This window comes from Pleurodeles waltl, chromosome 1_2 (assembly GCF_031143425.1).
Source record: "Pleurodeles waltl isolate 20211129_DDA chromosome 1_2, aPleWal1.hap1.20221129, whole genome shotgun sequence".
Lineage (NCBI taxonomy): Eukaryota > Metazoa > Chordata > Amphibia > Caudata > Salamandridae > Pleurodeles > Pleurodeles waltl.
In genome coordinates this window covers 1123373280-1123396167 of record NC_090437.1, presented here as the reverse complement: position 1 = coordinate 1123396167, position 22888 = coordinate 1123373280, and the positions used below count along the sequence as shown (strand labels likewise).

The 22888-nt window shown below is 44.8% G+C and overlaps 1 protein-coding gene across 1 annotated transcript in view; it reads right to left on the bottom strand.

Moving 5' to 3' along the window:
- Positions 1-22888, bottom strand: part of TAPT1 (transmembrane anterior posterior transformation 1) — a 272524-nt gene that overhangs the window by 167932 nt on the left and 81704 nt on the right. Inside the window, exons 5-6 of the mRNA XM_069202339.1 lie at positions 16086-16221; positions 2074-2171 (exon numbers count right to left, since the gene is read on the bottom strand). Of these exons, the coding sequence (XP_069058440.1) occupies positions 2074-2171; positions 16086-16221 (234 nt within the window). The remainder of the gene's footprint in view (positions 1-2073; positions 2172-16085; positions 16222-22888) is intronic.

Sequence of the window (22888 nt, the reverse complement as noted above, 5' to 3'; positions counted from 1 at the left end):
GCAAGTAAGGGTAGGATCAATTTAAGATCTGGAACCAACTAAACCTTCAGCGCTATGAAGAGGCTATTGTCATAGGGTAGACTTTTACAAAACAATTGTATTAATAGATGGGACCCATTGATTAAAGGTTGCTAAAGAGTTGAGCACTGAGGTGAAGAGGATTTTTTTTCTCCAAAAAAATAGCAAACATTTTGTTTTTTTACAAATACAGTAATGAAAAAGCATTTTATCTTTCGAATCTCCATCTACGATTAAAGGACATGATGGGCTAGAGCAGTAAACATGTATGTTAATCAGTGGCGGCCGGCAGCTTTAGGAGGGAGGGGGGCGGGCGGGACACACACACACTCATTCTTTCACACACAGACACGCACGCACGCACATCCATTAACACTCATAACACTCAAACATGCACACGCACACCAAACATTCAATTTAAAACATCACACACACACTTAACTTCAGCCTCCAGGTCCCAGGAGGGTTGTGACTGCTGCCTTCCCTCATTGGTTGACCTTAGGTCAACCAATGAGGGAAGGCAGCAGTCCCAGCCTGGTCACAGAGTGGGATGGGGTCAGTGAGACTGCTGACCCCACCCCACTCTGTGACAAAGTGTCACTGATTGACACTCGCCCTGGGCACTTCAGGGCTTAAACCTGAAGCGCCCAGGGAGAGCATCAATTGGTGACGCTTTCCTCGTCACCCAGGGGAGGGCCTCGAGGCACCTTTGCTCAGCCGAGGAGGTCACGCCCATAGGAGCTGTGACCTCCTCAGCCCAGCAAAGTTCAGCTCAGGCAGCCAGGAGTCTGCGCAAATCACGCATGTCTGCTCCTGGCTGCCTGAGCTGAACATGGAGAGTTTCTGTCAGGCTGACCTTTGTTCAGACTGACAGACACTCTTTATGAGGGGCAAAAGGTGGGGGGGCGTGGCCCCTCCGCCCTAAAAGACGGGCCGCCACTGATGTTCATTTTAGTGCAGATAGACAGGTTGGCCTGATCTCGCACTATTTGTAATACAGAGTGCCTCCTACACACAAGGAGAAGTGTGTCACAGATAGCACACATCAAACTACAAACTTCAAAAATGTCAACAAGGTCACATTCATTTCACACTGTTCAAAGGGAGTTACTTTTAGGGAGAAAATAAATACCAAACACGTGTAGGGGACAGCATTGTAAAAGATTAGGTCCTGCCATACTCTTGAATGAATGCACCTTACGGAAAAGTTTGCAGTAGAACACTTGCTGACCCCATCAAGGGCCATAATATAGAAGTGCTCTGGGGTGAAACGGGCATGTGATCCTGCTTTGTGCGCCCCCCTGGGCACTTCGGTATTACAGAAGGTGCCACAGGTGCTTGTGCTGCACCCTCTTTAACACAGCGCTAGCGCAATTGCTCTCAAAAGGGTGTTTCCTTATCTGCATGGGGGCGTGCACCCATGAAAATGAGGGAATCTCTTCACCTCTGTGCCCACGCTGTATTATAGTAGCAGGCACAAAAGTAGAGAAGCTCTGAGGAGGCGCACTAAAAGCGTGCCACAAAAAGGTGACGCACTGTCACAGTATCTACTGATGGCATTCCGGGGGGGGGGGGGGGGGGGGATTTATTCCCTCTTTAAAGTTAAATACTGAGTGGCTTGAAGCAGCCACTTCGTACAGCACAAGCTTGCTGCTGCCCTGGGGGAAAGCGCATTCTCTGTAACAGAGCGCACCTTCCCCGAGTGCGCAGGGCGTACATATATTAATGTGCATTGTCGTGCAAATCGGAAAAAAGTGGCATTTGTGTAATAGGGCCCCAGGTGTCCATGCTGCAGGCTAGCTGGAATGCACTGAGTAACTGGAATGTGCGTTTGCTTCGGAAAAAACATTCAAGCGTAATATGAACATTCAGTAGCGCAGCCCAGATATGCTGGACTTTATTTACGATCAACTTGTTCTCTTGAGGGATATTAAAATAAAAGGTTTCCGTCTCACACACATTAAACATTACATCGCTTACACACTAAAATAAATGATTAACAACATTGGCAAAGACGTTTAATTTGCGAAAGCGCTTGAAGTAAATCACACTTACGTTATTGGACATCATGATGGTCAGCAGAGACTTGTTGTGCGAGTTGAACGCGACATTAAGAGTAGTTGCTTGAACCAGAATAAGAATGGCATGTAAAACTGTATAATCATAGGTTAAGGAAACTGATGGTTACATGAGTGCCGCACACTTAAAGCATCGACCGAAAACATAATATGCTATAAACAAGTAAAGAGCAAATGCATTAATTGATGTTTAGTTTTTTTTTGCGCAGTGAGCATTTTTTTTTATCGTTCAAGAGTAGGCAGTCATTAGACATGTTTTTTTTTTTTTAAATACGGGCCATTTGTTCATGTTTCAAGAACCTGTCAAAGCCCGGATGTGACACTGGAATATAATTTTCTATAAAATCGCATGTTTTCCTTTTAAAACATGCCTTTCTGTCTTCCATACTTGAATTATCAGTCAAGGCTCATAAAAGGCATCTATAGTACACATTTTAAGTGCTTTCTTTTTCTATGTACTGTTTAAAATATGTACTGATAAGGGGAAAAATTACGGCTTTAGGCGACTTTCTCAATTTTTGTACCGGCCTGCAGATTAAAATACAGGTCATGCAGGTTTAAAAAATAAAAATAAATCTAGGTGGCAACTCTCTGTTGCAGGTTTCTAAATGTACATCTAGTCCACACAAAAAGAGCGATTCACTAAATGTAAGTAGTATGTGACCGAGCGATCCACATATTCATACCGCACTAATAGGGTTTTTTCAAGATGGATCAGTGTGGTCGTGGAAATCCCCGAGCGCATTCCTGGGGAACTGCAAGTCAAATCACGGGCATCCACTTTGCCTGAACTTACTGATGAATCACAAACCTTTGACAATACTTAATACCCTTCCACGCTTTTCGGTACACCTAATTACACTTAAAAGGGGTACATGCTGCAAGGTGAACAAAAACACTTTTCAAACGGAGTGTGTCTAAAGACGAGGCATTTTAATCTAAAGGAAAACATGTTTTCCATTTCCTAAACCTAGAAATGTGTTCTTCTATAATGCATAGACAAACCTACCTCCCCTCCCCGAACACCAAACATTCCCCCACACACTAAGGTAAAGTAAGGTAAAGTTACCTTTTTCTGTGAATATCATTCACTTGCTAAGCTTACAATGGACTTTTGTACATGCATAAGGCCACAGCCATGATCAGATGAACCTCATGTCTTAATGTACACCTGTTGTTGTGAATCAGGCCCTCAGTCTCGAGATGCATTGGCAGACCCTTAGTCAACACTGAGGCAATGGCAGAGCTGACGTCCTACTGCTACAATTAAGAACGTCGGAATACAGGTGTTATGTTATGCAGATTTGTGGAGGAAGGGAAGGTGTCCTGGTGCTCTGCAGAATTCAGGAAGTGAGGAGGCTCTTATGTGCAGCAGGAGTTCATTCCATGCTTTAGGGGTGACGTAGAAGGCTCGACCTCCAGATCTGGGGTCCAGATGGGTGGGATTTGTTTAAATAGGAATCCAGACAAGCAGAAATGCGTGGATGGTTTGTGAAATCAGATACAATTTTTGAGGTATGCTGAGCCAGTGTTATGTAGTGCCGTGATAGTGTGGGTGAGGGGTGTGAATAGTGCCTGTTTGTGAATGGAGAGCCAGTGACGTTCCTTCAGGTGTGGCGTGATGCGAGTGCGGCATGGGAGGTTGAGAGTAAGTCTCACTGTACAGTTCTGAATAGTTGGCAGACTTCTAGTGAGTTTTTTTTGTTGATCCCGGCATAGAGGGTGTTCCCATAGTCAAGCTTGCTTGTGACCAGGGTGTGTGCGATGGTTTTCCATGTGCTGACTGAGAACCATTTGAACATTTTCCTCAGCATTTTCAGGGTATACAAGCATGAGGCATGTAGTTAGCAGGACACATGAGGTAATTTAAAGGTGTATTCAGCTTGAGCTCTCCCGACAGAATGACAGTAACTCCCAACAGTACCATTAATCACATTAAAAGTTACATTACCACGTGAGGGAAGTCACACGCACACATGATAGGGAAGGAGAACAATTGATGGATAGAAGATAATAGGAACAATGACAATACCCGAGTAAAAAAGGCAGAAAGTATGACAACTCACCATACAATATCTTCTCCTTATCAATAAATTAATGCAACACATAACCTTTGATTCAAATATGAGGCGCAGCAATACTCCTTGTGCAAACCCCATCAGCAAGGCCTGTCCCCTTATTAGGTGAAAAATCACTTGAAGGACAGCCAGCCTTCTTCCTCCCGCCTGCTACTTCATCATTCACATCATGCGTAACATAATTCAGAGCATTAGTGGTTCTACTGTAGTGCAACATCGACGTGTTTGAAGGTTCTGCCATTTTCACAACAACCACATTCAATCCATTTTTCCATTGTCTAATAAGATTGAAGTACCCCTTATCTTGGCCAACCGCCTAAATCTGCTCATGTTTAGTTTTCTTTTTGGGTATCTTATGCTTATGTGATCACCATTTTGCACAGACATGTTGACAGTATTTCTGGCATCCTAATTACTCCCCGAAATTCTCCAATATCTGGATACTATTTCCGCATCTGAGCACCATCCCCTGCCGGAATCCTGTTTTCCCATTTTTCCATACCAGCGACCAGTAAGGTTGTAGTTGCATTATGGCCTACCGAACTCTGTGTAACTCAACTGCAGTTCTGCATGTAGTGGTGTAAGGGGTAGAGGTGTATGACCACATCCTCGTCTCAAGAGCAGAATCAATTCAAACATGTGTTTGTATTGCTATCTGGACTATTTCTTTGATAAATGGTTTGCCCATTCAACTTGCCTGTCATTTTGGGATGGTATAAGAAGGCAGTGATGTACTCTACACAATTTGTAAAGAATCCACTATGTCCTGCAATACAAACTGTCCCCTATTGTAACTAATTGCCAGGGAAATCATCCCCAACAGAATAGCTTTTTCAAGAAATTGATCACTTCTACATTTATGGGTTGGGAAACAAACTTAACATCAATCAATTACTGAAATAATCAACTAACAAAATTGCATGACATGTCAGAGGTCACATCATGAGTCTTATGGTGTCGAATCCAACCTTAATCCAATGACCTTCTGGTAATGCAAAAGATGTCATAAGGCAAATCCATGTAGAAAGGGTTTGTCAGCAGTGCTGTAAGTAGAACATCGCCTGACATGACTCTCAACAGTCCAGTAAATTACTCTGAGTTTTTTCTTTGTTCTTGTCATATCCACAGGACCCTCAAGGGCCAGAGTTATCAATCATTCGCTCAATGAAGTTGGTAAAACAATGGTGTCACTGCATAGGACGACGTTATCAACCATTGCAAGCTCTTTTTTTCCAGTATTAGTTGAATGCTCTTATCCAACACCCTTTCACAGTCATCCCTTCACAATGCATTCATAGCTACCAGGTTTTCAGACTGCTTATGTGTGACATTTGTGTTTTTGGTGTATTTAAGAATGATATTTCATTGTGAAATGTGTGACACTATAGCGAGTAGACACAGGCAGTTATGTCCTGCACACATACCAAACATGAGCTTTGTAGAGGTGGTTATTTGATGACCAATACATTACAAGCCTTGTATACACTGCATTATAAGTAGGGATTGTGGTTGAATTCCATTCCTAAGAGCGTAATTTTACAAGTGATTTGGACTAATAGACCATAATTTATCATACTCCATGAAGTTAATTTTGTTCTGAGATCGTACCACCAACACAAAGGGTCTAAAACTTGCTGCTTGAAGAAGCATAATGTCACAGTAAGTCCATGCAGTGGTGAACTGCTCTCGTGCATAACTGCCCAAAGCAGCCCTGTGCCCAATATCACGTGACATCGTCATCCATTAATAGGGTCAAACACCCGCCCTCCAACTTCGGACTGCATATTGCATTCTGGGGCTTGTAGTTTTATTTTGTTATATGGACTGTTGGCAAAAACAGCCCATATGCCCACCAAAATTCACTGAAAGGGTGTCACACCCCACTATCCCTACATAGTATGCACTAACCTTTAAGACCAAAAAACATTTGAGTAGACTGCAGCACCTGCTAAACAAGGTTCAGAAACAACTCTATGGCACACCTGTAATATAGCATATGGCTCATTTTCTAACAAGATCTCCAGTAATTTTTAAAAACATATATAAGCAATTACACTGTTTGGGGGTTTGAATAGGAATGCATTTTTCTGTTATTTCCAGTAAAATCAGCCTATAGCTGATTCTGCAATCTGTTTCTTAGGCTTGAGGTATGATGACAAGTTCTTGATGTGACATTGAAGGACTCCACAAGTGATGGAAGCACTTAAGTCAGCCCTGAGACCCACAGAGAAAATTCTTCCCTACAGTCTGAACTGCTGCAGAACACGTCCTGGTCTTGTAGGGCGGAAGCGCAGCGTTTGCCATGTGCCAGGCTGTCCATGTCCCCATGCTAGGAGCGCAACAGTGTGCCGATCTAATCAACAGAGCTTCTGGACTCTTTCTGATGCAGTCTCTTCATCACTCACCATCGGGCCCTAGAGAGCCCCCAGGGATGTGGTTCCTGCAATGTCAGTATCCAGGAACTCTGACACTAAGTTCTGTGCAGCAGAGGGATCAATGGCAAACAACGCCAATCTGTGCATTGCTTACACACACTTACTTACTCTAGAGCTTCAAGGCCTGTGGTGGGTGGACAACATAGTCTGCAACAGCATTATGCCTCTGCGTCTGTGCCGACAACAGTTCCAGGATGCTACGTTATTATGGATAGGGCTAGAGCAGTTCCATTATTAATTTACAAGATTGTGGAAAAGGTGCAATGAGCCAACTGGCCAGTGTCATTGTCAACTGTAGAAAAAAAAAGTCAAACTGGCCTGCGCAGCATGGAGAGAGATGATATGCTTAGCTTTTCTATTCTTTTCAGCTGATTTGCATGACACTCTTCGTCCTTGCGATGATGTGGAGAGTGAACCTAAAAAGCATTAATTTAACACGAGAGGTGCGGCACTTGGCAGGGTTGTGCACTCATATTTATTTTGGCATGGCATGACTCAACTGCAGCCAACCACTAAATTAGGTTGGGCGCACAAGCGCTTTGACCTGTTGTAAGTATTGTGGGCTTTTAACCATGACCACTGCACGGCCAACACTTTCACCCATTTCTGGGCCAGCCTTTCAAAAATCCTTTGTTATAATAGGTAAATGCTTTATGATTGGCCCTCCTTGGGGAGGTTTTGTTACCACCTTGCAGACTGCCCATGTTACATGGATGATTGCACGAATGCCAATACGTTTGACTGAGTTTTTCCTTTTGTGTCTCTCCTTCGCACTCATGCTAATGGCGACTACAGAGCTTTGAATCGGCTCGCTTTTGTAAACTGATTTAGAGGCGGGGCCTCTGCTAAGAGGTGCCTTAGAAATCTACACTGGCTTCCGGTAGCCCAGCGGCTTTCTTTCAAGGCTCTCTGTATCACTCACAAGGCTGTCCATGGGATTGGGCCTAAGGCTCTAACCACCAAACTGCAATGGTATAGGCCGAATAGGCTGTTGCGATCTGCCTCTGCCTATCGAATCCAAACTTCCCGCACCAAGAAGGCGAAGTGGGGAGATAGAGCGTTTACCATTGCGGCTGCTAAAATCTGGAACTCACTCCCATTGGATCTAAGGCAAGAACACAACTATCTAACATTTAGGAGACTGGTCAAGACTTGGCTCTTCCCGCAATAAGTCTTGGAGTCTCCTGTTAGTAGACCCTGCCTCACCCAGTTAGCGCTTCGATGCCCTCGGGCCGGAATGCGCTTTATAAATACTCAATACATACATACATACATACTTTTTATTTTCAATTTATATGGCAAGAAAAGTCCAGTTGGGAATTAACAACGGCAATAGCTCCAACTGGAACACATGCGAGAGATCAATTACATTGCAAATGCTTGTTATTACATATGCCACCCTTGGGATAGGCCCTGGAAAGCTCAAGGGCAAGGTGCAGTGTATTTAAAAAGTTGGACACGCACTTTTAAATCTCACCCACAATCCCTTAAATTTGTTTTTCACTTCTGCAAAGCCTAAGTCTTCCCCTGGATAATATTGGTGCGAGCTTATTACAACAAGTGTAATTTCCAAATGGGAAGAAATTAATGGTTGATGTTTGGTGCTGCTGAAATCACAATTTAAAATTCTAACATGCTGATTTTGGATTTTAAATTGCAATTCTGAAACTGACACTCTTAGAAAGTTGGCATTTTCTTGCTTTAGCCATTTGGTGCCTACAGGCTCTCCCTGATCACGACTGGGTGTAGTTGGCAGTTGGGCTTTGTGTATGCCACCCACACACAATGGCAGCTCAGGTGCGGCTGGATGGGTCATCACTGGCAGGGTGAGAAGGAGGAGCGAGGCCCTGCATCACTTACACCTGAGCAGGCTGTGTCCTGCCTCCATACAAAGGGCTGCATACCCCTTGTAGTGTGTCTGGAAGCAGGTCCAAGAAGGCAGAGCATCTGTGCACTTCAAAAGAATGCCTCTGTAAGCTTCTCCCATGTTAAAATGTATAACTGTATAAAAGGACATCGGACACCATCACTTCAGTACACTTCTGAAACTGTGGATACTCTGCTAGTAGGAAGGATTGCTGTACTGCTATAAGGACTGCCACTCTGTTGGACTGCCACTCTAAAGGAACAGCTGCCCTGCTGTGCTATCCTGCTACCTTCTTGCCTGGTGAAGAAGAAATGGACATGCAAATTGATCTTGAACCTGCAACCCCAGAGTGACTCAAAGGACTAGTCTGTTGGCCTCCTGATCTGAGCCGCAGGAACATAAAAGTTTCCCCAACCAGCTTGTGAACCCAGTTGCAGTGAGTTAATGGCCCCTAAGTGGTACGCCTCAGACCCTGGATACCTGGCGTGACTCACAAGCTTTTGAAATCATCCTTCAGGGCTCTTCGTGACCATCAGCAATGCCCACCTTGGTCCTCAGGACCCTCTTCTATGTGACCGGGACTCTAGGCACAAAGCCTAAGAAGGTAAACCTTCAGCGAGACTAATCTGGGACTGTATCTGACCTGGACTCCATCACGGTCAATTTGATGTATTTTTTTATTTTATTTTAAACTCTGACCCAGTGCAATGCGACCAGGCAGACATGTTTGATGTTTCCAGGTGCTATATTGCAGTTTACTATTTAAAAATTCACAACTCTAGTTCTACAGATGGGATGTTTGGTGTTTTGGTCTTGTGTTATTTATTACATAAAGCTCTATTTTTCTAACCTGGTGTGGGATATTTTTTGTGTTGTATTTTCCATATTCTACTGTTTGAAGTGATGCACAAAAGAGTTATCCATTGCCTCTAAGTTAAGTCCGACTGCTCTGTTCCAAGCTACCAGGGGGTGGACCACAGGTTAATTTGGGGTTTGCATGTGCTTTACCCTGACAAGGATTATGGTTGCTGCTTCACCAGAGATCCCACTCCAGTCAGCCACTAATCCAACGTCCAACACTTGCCTATGCAATTAGGTCAGAAATTGTAATTGTAATACTCCCCTGTTAAAATGCCCTGTCAAGAATGAAACTTGTGCCATTTTATTTTAATAAATAATTTTATGATAATTTCTGTAAGGCAAACATATGAAAATATTTGACAACATACTAAAAGACTAGGTAAAATACTCTTCCAAAGAAACACAATTTTTTTTTTCAGTGCAAACATTGTAAAGGTATGATAAAGTGCATAGATAACCATTAGAAATGGGGCCTCTAGTTGGTAGCGGTTTGCACCATTTTCACGCAGGGACCCTCACTCTAGTCCTGGTAATGGAGTCACACAGCTAAGATAACTTCTGCTCACTCCCTTGGTAGCTTTGCATGAGCAGTGAGGCTTATTTTAGGGGCAATGTGTAAAGTATTTGTGTGTGTACACACACACACACACACACACAAAAACAAGACCAAAACGACAACAATTCAACATACAATCTTAGTAAAGAGCTTAGAATCACAATAGCTCCAAATGGGGGCTATCATGGTGTCTTGACAGAGTCGGTCCCAACAGTCTGATGCCATTCACGAGGGAGTGCATGTCGGTCACAGAGTCGCACGGACCCCAGGTACAGTACCATGGAAAACAATGAGGAACCAAAGATACTGCACAGAGTCTGGGAGGTGAGGGGTCGCTGGAGCCAGTGCAGCATCAGTTCCTTACTACTGCCGGGGAGTTGAGGCGTTGGTTTCTTACTGCTTGGCAGGGGAGGTGATGCAGTGTCACTGGTGAGCCAGGCCCAAGGCCATCCCGGAGGCTCTAGCCTCAGTTGTTTCAAAAAGTGGGGGGCAGTAGCCCCAGGTGCTTTGCACCCTCTTTCCACCTCACCTCACACCAGTTCTGGGATGGTACCCTCACGCTGAGCAGAGGACAGGGTGGGCTCTCCCTCATCCTGTCCCTCTTGCTGGGGGTCCTGTACCTCCACTTTGTAGCAGTACCCCAGGAAACTGAACTGTAAGACCGCCTTTGGCAACCACCCCTCCCAGTTCCCCTGACACCAGGGGTAACTCATTCCCTAGAATGCATGCTACAGGCATCTGGAGACTAACTATGACCCTTCATTGGGTCGCCTCCCCAACCCACTCTAGGAAAACCAGAGCCATAAGGCAGGAAAAGCCCTGCCCAGGGGCTGGAGTCACTACACACCTGGCCAGTGTACAGCTTTGGGGAAACTAGCCTTTCCACAACCATGGTCCGGCTAGCCCCAGTGTCCTGCAGAGGCAGTGACTGGGACCCCCTCCACTGTCACCTGGTAGAAGTGATGACTCCCACCATCAGGGATAACCAACTCATCCACTGAGTTCACCTCCCAACAAAGGGAGATTACAGCAAGGTCTGTGACCTGCCCCTGGGAATTACCTCCCCTAAGGTCACACTGGCCACTCCTGTAGAGGGGCCACCAGTGGAGGTTTTCTTAGGACAGAGTCCCTTTCTTGTGTCCTAGCTGGGAACACTCAAAGCAACTGTTTTGAAAATGGGGCGTCCCAGACCACCGCCCACCAGAACCTCCCTCCATCCTGGCAGAAGGGACATGGCAACCCTTTTCTCATCCCTTATCCTGGCACCTGTCTGCTTCTCCCTTGACCTCCCCCTCCTTCCTCTATTGGGGAACCTGTCCACCCTTGGCTGAGTCTCCCACATACAACTTCTTGTGGACCCTGTTACTCATCTAGTGGTCCACCTCTTGAGCAAGCTTCCTGGGGTCAGCAAGCCTGCTGTCAATCAAGTGCTGGCACAGCTCTGGAAAACACAGACTAGGCAAGTGCTTGTATACAAACAAATTGTTACGCCCCTGATAATCTGTTACCTCGCTGCCCTTCACACAACCATCCAGTGCTCTGCAAAAGGAATCCACACACTCAAGCCAGGTCGGGATCAGGGTTCCTACTCTCCCTAAATGTCCTCTGTACATCTCCAAGTTAGGCCACACCTAGTGATAAGGGCATCCTTCATGGTAGTGTAGGTGAGCTCGCTTACTGCCCCTAGTGCCAACAATGTGTCCCTCCCTCCACTGTGAAGTAGTTCCACAGACCTGTCCCCTATTCTTTCTCAGGGACCCCGTTCATGTGGAGAGCTGCCTTATAGCCCTGAAACCAACTGTATAAGTCATCCTCCTTAGTGTACTCTTTCCCTACATTTTTGGGGAAGGTGCACCCCTCTCTCAGACTGCACTGATGAAATGATGTCACCATCTGTGCTGGCCTTGCCTTTCAAGTCCAGCTTCTTTAAGCTCCGCTCATGAGCCAAGATAATTTTTCTTTCTTCTATGGCCAGTTTCTTTTTTTCCATTTCCAGCCAGAGCCTTTCAAGTTCGAAAGTGTACTTCCTAGCTTTCTGGATGTCCTCCAGTTCCTCTGGGGTCAGACCAATGGAAGAAACACTGATGCCTGTCCTGGAGGGTGCCTTCCCCACCAGGCAGATCCTGCTGTGCCACAAAATCACCATGTAGACTCTGCTCCTCTAGATCCACAATGTCAGCCTCTGCATGCTCACCAGCCTCTCTTGCTGCCAACTAGACCCTCAGCACCTTTATTAGCTCCTCCTTTCTAGTGAGGTCTCTAAAAGGACATCTAAACCCCTTGCAGAACTTTTTGAGCTAGGACACCAAACAGGTCCCCAGCCTCTCCTGCTCAAACACCACATCTGCAATAACTGCTGATGGCTCACCACACTGAGACAGGATTGTGGACGAAACCCAGAGGTTGCACAATATCTCCCAGAAAGCAAAAAGAAAAGGACAAAAGGTAAAAGAAACTGTATGTGGTTGCGTAATGGTGTGCGATGTGGAAGTAGTGTACACCAATCACTGTATGTGAAGTACAAATACAAGCCCTACCCTCACCGCTGATCACCAGTGTTAGAAATGGGGTCTCTAGTTGGCAGTGATTGCACCCTGTCCAAGTAGGGGCCCTCACTCTAGTCAGGATACGGGAGCCAAATAGCTAAGATAAGCCCTGTTCATCCCTGTGGTAGCTTGGCTCAAGTTTATCTCCGAGGCAATGTGTAAAGTATATATATATATATTTTTTTTTTTACACACACACACACACACACATATACACGTATTCCACACCAATATAGACAAATATCCAAGATTTATCTGAGTAACACAAGACCAAAACAACAAAAATCCAACATACACAAGTAAAGATACAAATTTGCAAAGATTACATGTTAGTAAAGCACTTAGAAACACAATAGCTTCAACTGGGTCTATCATGGCGTCTTGACGGAGCCATTTCCAACAGTCCGACACCACTCGTTAGGGAGTACAGGCCAATCACGGAGTTGCATGGACCCTAGGTACAGTACCTCACAGAACAATGAGGAAACAAAGACCTTACACAGAATCAGGGAGGTGAGGCGTTGTTGGAGCCGGTGTGGCATCGGTTCCTTACTGCTACCAGGAAGCGGAGGTGTTGGTTCCTTACTGCTAGGCAGTTCCTCATGGTTGCAGGGGAGGTGATGTGGCGTGGGTCGCGAGGCGTCAATTCCCCACGACCAGGCGAGGTTGATGAATCCAGCAGCTCAAGATGGGAGGTGTTGACTTTGCGGTGTCGAGATCACACCACTGGGCTACAGGTGCTGTGGCAGAGTCGGGTGTCATGGGCGTCGGTGACACAGCACTCGGGACTCACATTGTGGATGGACTTTGGAGGTGTTGTAGAGTTGCTGGGCCTGCGGCGTCTTTGCACTCAGTGGGGACCATGGCTCGCCATTGAGTCAGACAGCGGCGCCGGTTCCAAAGCTGCTCTGGAGTCTATGTGCTTGGTTTCATTTTGGTTACACCAGAACTCCCTCTTAAGAGACCATGGACTGGATTTGGCACCACTTAGCAAGTCAGGACTCTCAGCAAGAGAGCCCCGGTGCTGTCAGATTAAGTCTTTGATGTCCCTGAGACTTCTTCATAGGAGGCAAGCTCAGTCCAAGCCCTTGGAGAAACTTTGGAAGCAGGATGCAGAAAGCAAGGTCCAGTCCTTTCATTTCCAGGACAGAAGCAGCATGCAGCAGGACAGCATAGTAAAGCAACATGCAGAGCGGCAGTTCCTCCTACAGCATCCAGCTCTTTTTCCTGGCCAAATGTCCTCAGTTCAGAAGGATTCTAACTTTGGGGGGTCAGAGCTACAGTACTTATACCCATTTCTGGCTTTAAAGTAGGCAAACATCAAAGAGAAGTGTTTATAGTGCACAAGACACTGCCTTTCCTGCGCTGGCCCCAGACATACTCCAGGGGTTGGAGACTACTTTGTCTAAGGACAGGCACAGCCCTATTCAGGTGCAAGTGTAAACTCCTCCCACTGCTCTATCTCAGGAAGACCCATCAGGATATGCAGGGCACACCTCATCTCCATTTGTGTTACTGACTCTAAAGTGAACTCACAAACAGCCCAACTGTGATCCTGACCCAGACATGTATTCCACAGCCAGGGAGAGGCACAGAATGGTCAGGCAACTGTATACCCACTTTCTGAAGGTGGCATTTTTAAACTTACAATTTTAAAATCAACTTCACCAAAAGATATATGTTTAAATTGTCAGTTCAGAGAAACCAAAACTCCACATCTCTATCTGCTCCCACTGGGAAATTACACTTAAAAGATATTTCAAGGAAAGCCCATGTTACTCTATGGGAAAGATAGTCCTTGCAATAATGAATAACAAATTTAGCACTATTTCACTATCAGGACGTGTAAAACACACCAGTACATGTCCTACCTTTTAAATACATACACTGCACCTTGCCCAAGGAGCTGCCTTAGGCCTACCTTGGGGGTGACTTACATGCAGTAAAATGGAAGGTTTGGGCGTGGCAAGTGGGGGTACTTATCAGGTCGAAATGGCAGTGGCAGGCCTGAGACATGTTTACGGGGCTACTCAGGTGGGTGGCACAATAGGTGCTGCAGGTCCACTAGTAGCATTGATTTACCTGCCATGGCACACAAAGTACATTTTATTAAGGACTTACTAGTAAATGAAATATGAATACAATTTAGAAAGGTAGGACTTGCACTTTAGCACTGGTCAGCAGTGGCAAAGTGCCCAGAGCCCTAAAGCCAGCAAAAACTAAATGCAGCACGCAGTCAAAAACAGGAGTTCAGAGGCAAAAGGATTGGGGGATAACCCTGCAAAAAGGGCCATTTCTAACAAAAACTATAAATGTGTTCAATTAAAGTGAACTAAATTAATTTTAGTCAGTGTTTGACAAATACCTATTGGAAGTCAAACTTCAACAGACTGCCAACCATGAACCAAAAAATATGATGTCCATCGAAAGGTGGATCTCTTGAGCAAGTGATGTCAAGTTAGGTTTCGTATTTATAGAGCGCAGCATTCACCTAGAAGGATAACTTGGTGCTAAGAAGCACATGACTTTACCCGTTTTTAGAGCATTTTGACAGTGCCCTATCAAGATTAATGTGATGATGGAAACAGCCAAGTTTGGAAAAGGTTTCAAAATTATGTCAGGTTAGGTTTCGTATTTATAGAGCACAGCATTCACCTAGAAGGATAACTTGGTGCTAAGAAGCACATGACTTTACCCATTTTTAGAGCATTTTGACAGTGCCCTATCAAGATTAATGTGATGATTGAAACAGCCAAGTTTAGAAAAGGTTTCAAAATTTGCTGAATAAAATCTTGGTGAGATGGTGGGACAATGAGTTCTATTTGTTAGCCTCTGCCGCAGAAAAGGCCCAATCGCTAACCATTTTTAGATGGAACTGTGGAACATATAGGAGAAGTTTATCCTTAAACATCAGGGCTAGGCTGGGATAGTAGCAGGGAAAAAGATGATTAAATGGTCACTCATTAGGGGTAAAGATGACTTTATATCAAGCATCTGAATTTTAAAAAGTGCATTTTTTTTTACCAGGAGTCCGTGCAATAGAATCAGGGTTTGAGTGCAGGGTTTAAATAACAGTATGAGCCAAAGATTTATCACTATCCAGACGTCACCTAATGGACTCAAACACTGTGAAAATGCTGTATGGGCACGTTCTCCCAAGCCATAGGTCCAAACCAAGCAAGAGCTTCGGATACACAAAATGAGCCCTCAATGTAAATCATTGATTTCTCACAGAGAATCACAATATTTATGAAGGAGACAGTAATATGGGGATATTAGACTATTTGATGTGGGAGGCTCAGTGGCTGAGTGTGAAGTCTTGAGTCATGATTGGAATCACTTGCTGGCCCAAAGATGTAATAAACTTTTTTCACCATCACTATCGCAGCACAACCCAATCTGGCGCTATCCAAAGCCCCCTTCCCCATTCTTTCGGAAGAATGTAAAAGTATAAAACCAGGTAAAACCTGTTGATTAACAAAATTCTTAGTTCCACAATCATCTTTGAAAACAAAATGGATAGGGACTGTCAATTTGTCACCTTGATCCGACCATGTGCTTACATTTTCCCTCAATGCTAGTACCAATAGCCGTATACCTGTAATGCCAAAGGTCACTCAACAACTTAAAGTCTTGTAAAGGATACAAACATAGAGGACTGCCATAAAGAAATGAGGAATCACACCAATGTGGGCCCTCTTTCTTTCCTTGGGTTCTGTGGCTGTCCAATAAAGGGCATCCAATATGTCTTGTCCAAAAGATGAAAACAGACGATCTGCAACCTGGAAATAAAACAGAACTTTTTCACCAAAGCCATGTATGCAGTACATACCAGAAAGAGATGCATACCACTTTCCACTTCACCACCTACTATTTCAATGTAAGAATATTTACAGGTGCCAGACTGGAGCCAAATAATTTTCTCAGCAATGGTTCTGTGCAGTAATAGGGGGAGCCATGAGGCTCTGTGGCGACTCCGTTATGCACCCCCAAAAGTAGAGTGCTACAAACAAATTGCAGGTAATAGTGTGCCAAAACAGAACGTGTAATTTTCTTAGAGTCAACTGCACACAACTGGGAGGTGGGAGGGCTGCGAGGAATCTTTGGATAGATATTGTATCCATCAGAAAGACAGTTACGAAGGTAACTTGTTCTTCAGATGGATACTTCTAATTACATATTTTCACCTTAAGAATATATACTATAGCAGTTCTTCCCAAAGACTCAGCCTAGAAAGTCTTGCAAGACGCATGGGGAAAAATGGCCCCCTGTCAGACCTGGCTGTGAATGTAGTTGTGTTTCATGAAAGTGTGTACCCACCCCCATATCACACCCTGAAAGATATCCAGAACCGGCACTGCTTGCCAAAACAGACATAGTGGCCTGGGCCATAGTGGAATGAACCTGCAGGTTTTCTGAGGATTGGTTCTTGGCCAGTGCAGAGCAGATTTTAATACTTATGATTTTCCATCTTGACAAAGTTATTTCCTACACCAGCTTCAATTTCTGGTGATATTCTGAAACACTATAAAATACATTAGGATAGAATGAACAAAAGCAAAATATATAAAGCGACACAAATTCCCATATATGTTTTCACACATTCCCAATTTACTTTTAAAATGAAGCTGTCTGTGAGTTTGGTTACCTCCCACTTGAAGTCTATGCCATAAGTTCCTAACCAGCATGTATTCAGGGGGTCCATAGACCCATATGATTGCTAGCCATTATTAAATGCCAATATTCTGGATACAGCACCTAACTGCAGATTCCTCACCTTCAGAATATTCCCCAGGTGCCAGTCTGGATGTTGAAATTTTGCTTCTGTGCAGCTCTACGGTGGCCTTGTGTTGCCCCCAAAGTGATGGTGCAAAACTGCATGTAGTTGCCACCCCTACGAGCTGACAGTTAATTGCTTGATTCCTTCCTAGCCTCTGACCAGAAGCACAAAACAATTGGAGGTATCAGTGTACAGATCACTAGTTTGGGACCTTGTAAGATAATAAAAACACCACTGCACAGGACAGCGAGGTGGGCAGGTAGAGGTAATGAAGTATCTGCAGTTAGATAAGAGATGAGTAGCTCGTTCTTCTAATGGATACTTCTAAACACAGATTCTTCGTGTTTAAAATAGACAATAAAGCAGTACCACCCAAAGGGAAAGGGTCTGTGGAGTAGGCTCAGACCAAAATGTCTGCAGGACTGAACAGACAAAATTGCCCTTGCTGTTGGAGATGGCTACCAAGGCATTGGTAAACAAGGCCCTCAGGCCATCCTAAGGCTGCTTTTGGCCAGTGTGTATCTTATTTTAATGAAAAGGTCTAGCCACTTTGACAGGATCTTTTGCTGCACTAATTTACATTTCTTCAATCCAGCGAATCCCAAAATAATCTGATCGTCCACCCAATGTTTTTTGTGCAATCAAATGTAAAAGCTTAAAGCACTTTTGAGTTCCAGGCTGAGAAGGTTGGGAGGGTGCTGAAATGTCCAACATGAAAAGACATCACATCTTTCGGCAAGAAGTCCACCTGCTTCCGCATCAGTCTGTCTGGAAAAAAGATGGTGTAGGGCGGTTGCACTGAGAGAGCCTGGAGCTCACTTACAGGATGAGCTGAAGTGAGCACAATACGGAAGGTAGTCCTTAGTGTCAGAAGACACAAAGAGCAGCTGTGAATCAGCTCTTAAGAAGTATGCATGAGAATGTCACAACCAAACTAAAGGCCCAGTGTAGCACCACCAACGGATTTGGGGGCAGGTCAGGGGGGAGGGGGGGAAGGCAGAGGGGTACATTTTTAAAAAACCACATCACAACAGACAATATAAACAAGGATCACTGGTCCAGTAAGCACAGAATGGACAAATGGGGCAGATAAACAGACTTTAACAGAATCAACTACAAGGTCCTCTCGGCTCAAAGACAAAATATATAACAAAACATCCGACAGCGTGGCTTACAAAGATTGTCTGTCCTGTGGAGTCCACAACAGGTCATGATTTTGTCCCTGTGCCTGGCGTAAATATACTTTGTGGAAGGGCATCTGGAAGCCAGGATGGCATTCATAACTTCGGTTGTCAAATCAAATGCTGTCAACTGCCTCAGCTGGAGGTTTAGATTGCCCAGTTTCGTCTTGCTGCGGATGGCAGAAGATCCTCCCAAATTGTAGCCTGATCGGAGGGCAGAAACACATGTTCAGAAGTTATGGGTAACACAATTTTCTCAACCAAACCGCGGTCACTATGATGACTTTGGCCTGGTCGTTCCTGATCATCATCATAACTTTGGGCAGGAGAGGCAGGAGCGGAAGGTATACAGGGGCCCCATGTTTCATCCCAGTCGAAATGCATCTCCTACAGAGGTCCTTTGCAAAGATGCCCCAGGGGCCCCTGGGGGTGTAGCTGACACTCATTATCCACCATTTACCTCCAGCGGAGCTCGTCAGCCCTGATTTTCTAGCCATCTTCAAAGGTGCAGAGCCTTCTGGCTAGGCAAAAGAGCCAGGACCACATTCTTTCCTGTTTGGTGCTACATCACATGGCACATGTCTAGTGCCAGCCTCTTTTTGATGGATGATAGGAAGGCCTTCAACAACAGGTGAAAAACAAACTCCAACAGATTGATATGGGCCCAATGAGACTTCAGAACACACTGCAGAGTCCGCATATGCCACCCGTTGAAAAAAGCAGGATGCATGAGGCTAACGGGTCAAGAAGCCTTGAAGCTGCTTTCACTGAGATCTAGGACTGAGGCCTACATTTCAGAGTTATAGCCCAAATGTATTTGGCTGTTTGCAATCGATGAAAGGCCCTGAACTGCACCATGTCCAAGGCAGATCCTATAAAAGGAAGTCTCTAAAGTAGGCAGATGCGACTTTGGTTCATTGATCGAGAAACTCCAAAATGTCAGGAGGTTTGCCATCATATGAAGGTGGTCTACAGCTATCGATCCCACCTTCAACAACCATTCATCGAGTAGCAACCTATGAATATGGGTGGTGACAATCACTTTCGTGAACACCCAAGGGGTGCTGGTAAAGCTATAGGAGAGCACAACAAACAGAAAATGCTCCTGGCTAACCTTAAGCCGCAAGTTACATTTTGGGACTTCAGGACTTGCTCTTGATAATTTGTGTTGTGCAGGTACAAGGCTACCATGCGGTTGCTTGGATCCAGGGCAGACAGAACCTGGGCTAAAGTGATCATTTTGATTTTTGACATCCATAGGAAGGCATTCAGGGAGGGGGGGGGGAGGGGGGGGGGGGAGTCTAATATAAGTAAAAAAAAAGTCTAATATAAGGAAAAAAAAAGTCTCTATCCTTCAGCACAGAGAAATGAAAGGAGGAATAACCTGTACCTATTTCCAAGTCTGGAACCATCTTGATGGCCTATTCGGACAATAGAGCCAGTACCCCTAGCATTAAGACGGATATGTGCTCCTCTGAGAGTGCTCTGATATGAGAGGAAGCTGCAGTGGGATGGAAAGGAATGGAAGGGCACAGCCCTCCTGGACGATTTGGAGGACCCAGTAGTCAGATGGATTGCCAGCCTGGGATAAAATATTGAATCCTGCCTCCAACATGATGGTGGAGAGCCGCTAAGGGAAAACTAATGTGGCCTGGAGGTTGATGACACAGGATAGGGGAGACTGGGACGTTTGGTGCCCCTGAGTAGTGCATGCCTAGATTCCAACCCCTGACCACAAAAAGAATGTGGCGACTCATGCCTGGTGTGGTCTATATGCCAGCCCTCTGGAGTAGCCTGAATGGCGAAACTGATGAGGAAACTGTGTGGTAGGGTTCAAAAAGCCCAAAGAACATGCACTAGCCCGGCTTTCTTTGAAGCATTCTAGGGCAGAATCACCTTTTTTTGCCAAAAAGACATGATCCATCAAAAGGCATTTCTATGAGGGATGCCTGCAAATCTCCAGAAAAACCTGTGGACCCCATCCACGCATAGCAACTGACTTGTGAGGACCGCTTGTACCTAGTAATTAGTTGTGTTTCGACCAGCATGAATCACATACTGGTTGCATTCTCACCACCTTGAATGGTTTGAGCAAAGGAGACCCTAAACTCTTGCAGGACTGCTGTCAATCTTGCTGGCCATGTACAGGAGGGCATGAGAATAGTGGCCTAATAGGCACACCTCATTGAATGCTCTCAAGGCTAGGATCCCATCTCCAGCTGACTCAGCTCCGTATGGCTCCCTAGCACCAACTTGTTTGGATAGCTGTAATCTTATCACGAAAAAAGGAAGTCAGCTGGTTACACCATAATGTGGAAGGTGGATGACGTCTGGTGCAGGCCTTGAAAGTCAAAGTTTTTAACTGCTCTAAAATTTTCTCTGCATTTATTACCCACCTTCTCTATCTTCTCCTCAAAGTATGCTTTTTAGCCAATGTAACTTCTGCATAGTATTTTTAGAACAACTTTGTAAATGGCTTTAACTACGGCTCTACAGTTTTTTTCTCCATTGTCTCTCTAAAGTTTTGCAGTGTTTCTTCAGAGCTCTGAGATTACCTTTAAAGTAAATGTCAGAAGGTTTATTTCTGCCCCTTGAATGCAAGAGGAAATCGGAGCTAATTTATAGGAGGTGTTTCGAATCCAGCTGCCTAACATGTTGGTATCTTCTTCTACTCGCCCGAAAAAGAGTGGGTGTTGTCTTCAAGAGAGACCATAAACTCCAACTGACAAATTTTATGAAATGCTCTTGTGACCGAAGGAGCATTATTCGTCAGAGGTAGAAATCTTCCCACAATAGGCCAGCTAAACTTAATTAAACAGTGGTCTGTCCAAACTAGAGGTACCGGCTCTTCAAGATTTAATTCAATGTTAGAGAAAATTTGATCCAGGATGTGACCGGAGATGTGTGGCACTAAACACATGCTGAGAAAGGTCTAGTGATAACACTGTGTAAAACAATGCAGCCACCTCATTATTTCTCTTTAATTATATATGGAAATTAAAATCTCCCAATACTATCAAATGTGCACACCTTAGAGTCCAGTGAGCCAGGGCATTGTTCAAGGATTTCAGAAATGTCCCTGCATTACCCGGAGGCATGTAGACTAACACTCCGGCCAGTGATTGCTGAGATGTCAGAGATGCGGAAGAATCAGAGCCTCAGCACCCTCTAATTCTTCAACAGGGAAAGGAATACATTCAAACATTTCCTTGTATATGATAGCCACACCGCCTCCTCTACCTCCAGAACGATTATTTCTATCGATTTTATAATCACTGGGAATGGCCGTGGCTATAGTGGGATCAGATGAATCAGATAACCAGGTTTTTGCCATGAATAGTATATCAGGCATTCCCTCCATTGTAAAATCATAAATATTAGCGTCAGTTTCTGTAAGGAGCGTGCATTCATGAATGCTGCTGCTAAGGACTGCCTGTCTCCGTTTCGCCACGTAATGGTGTATACCTTTGTCTGAGGAGGAGATTTAGTTTGCCATTTGCACTGGGGACAAACATAGCCCTCTATTATTCGAGACAGAGGGCAATGGGGGGGAGCAATTGAAAGGGGTGGCCAGATCAAGCAGCCCATCCCTATTACAAGAGATGCGTTGTCTGATATCTGAAAAGCAATGGACAGAGTAGCTGGCGCTGGTCGGTTCTGGTACGCTGATGGGCTCAGACAGCTTTGCCTTTGGCGTGCCAATGGAGTGCCCACTTCGAGCGTCCACTCAGAGTCTGTTTTTATACACGAGGACTAAAGGAAAACTAGAGCACACACTACTGAAAATGGCGCGTCTAGAGTGTCTCAACAGTGAGAAAAATGGCCGTCAAAAGGAATCTCACATTTTAACCGCTCCCACCTCCAAAAATAAAGAGCTAGTGCCCGTAGTTTTGAGAAAATTCAATGACAGCAGTAACAATTGTATTTAAAAGATTAAAAGACCTAAAAGCAAGAGTTCTATAGCATGTACAAGTCACAATTCACCAAAAGCAGGCACATCCGCTCAGTGTCTGTTTTTATACACGAGGGACCGATGAAAACTAGAGCACGTGCTGCTCAAAATGGCGTCTCTGGGGTGTCCCAGTAGTGGGAGAAACTGCGGCTCAAAAGGAATCTCACTTTTTAGATGCTTTTCACCAAAAGCACCGGAGCACCACTGTGGATCTTCCAGTTCCAGTCTGGCGCTTGTGGAATATTCTAAAGGTGAGGAAACTGCAGTCATAAGTATCATTCAGAATCTGAATTAGGTACATTTGGGCCAGCCTCAAGTACTCTCCATTTAAGGTTTAAGCCTAATTAGACAATGTTGCAGCCCAAGAGATCATTTGGTTCACTGAACATAATTGGAAACAATTGCAATACGCAAACATCTCCTGGAGAGTCTGACAAGACCTGGGACCAGTTTGAAAGCTTGCCCCTCTGCTTCTTTTTAAGGTCCCCATTAGTCTGCAGAAGGTGATAAAGGTCAGGACAATAGATCACAAGGAG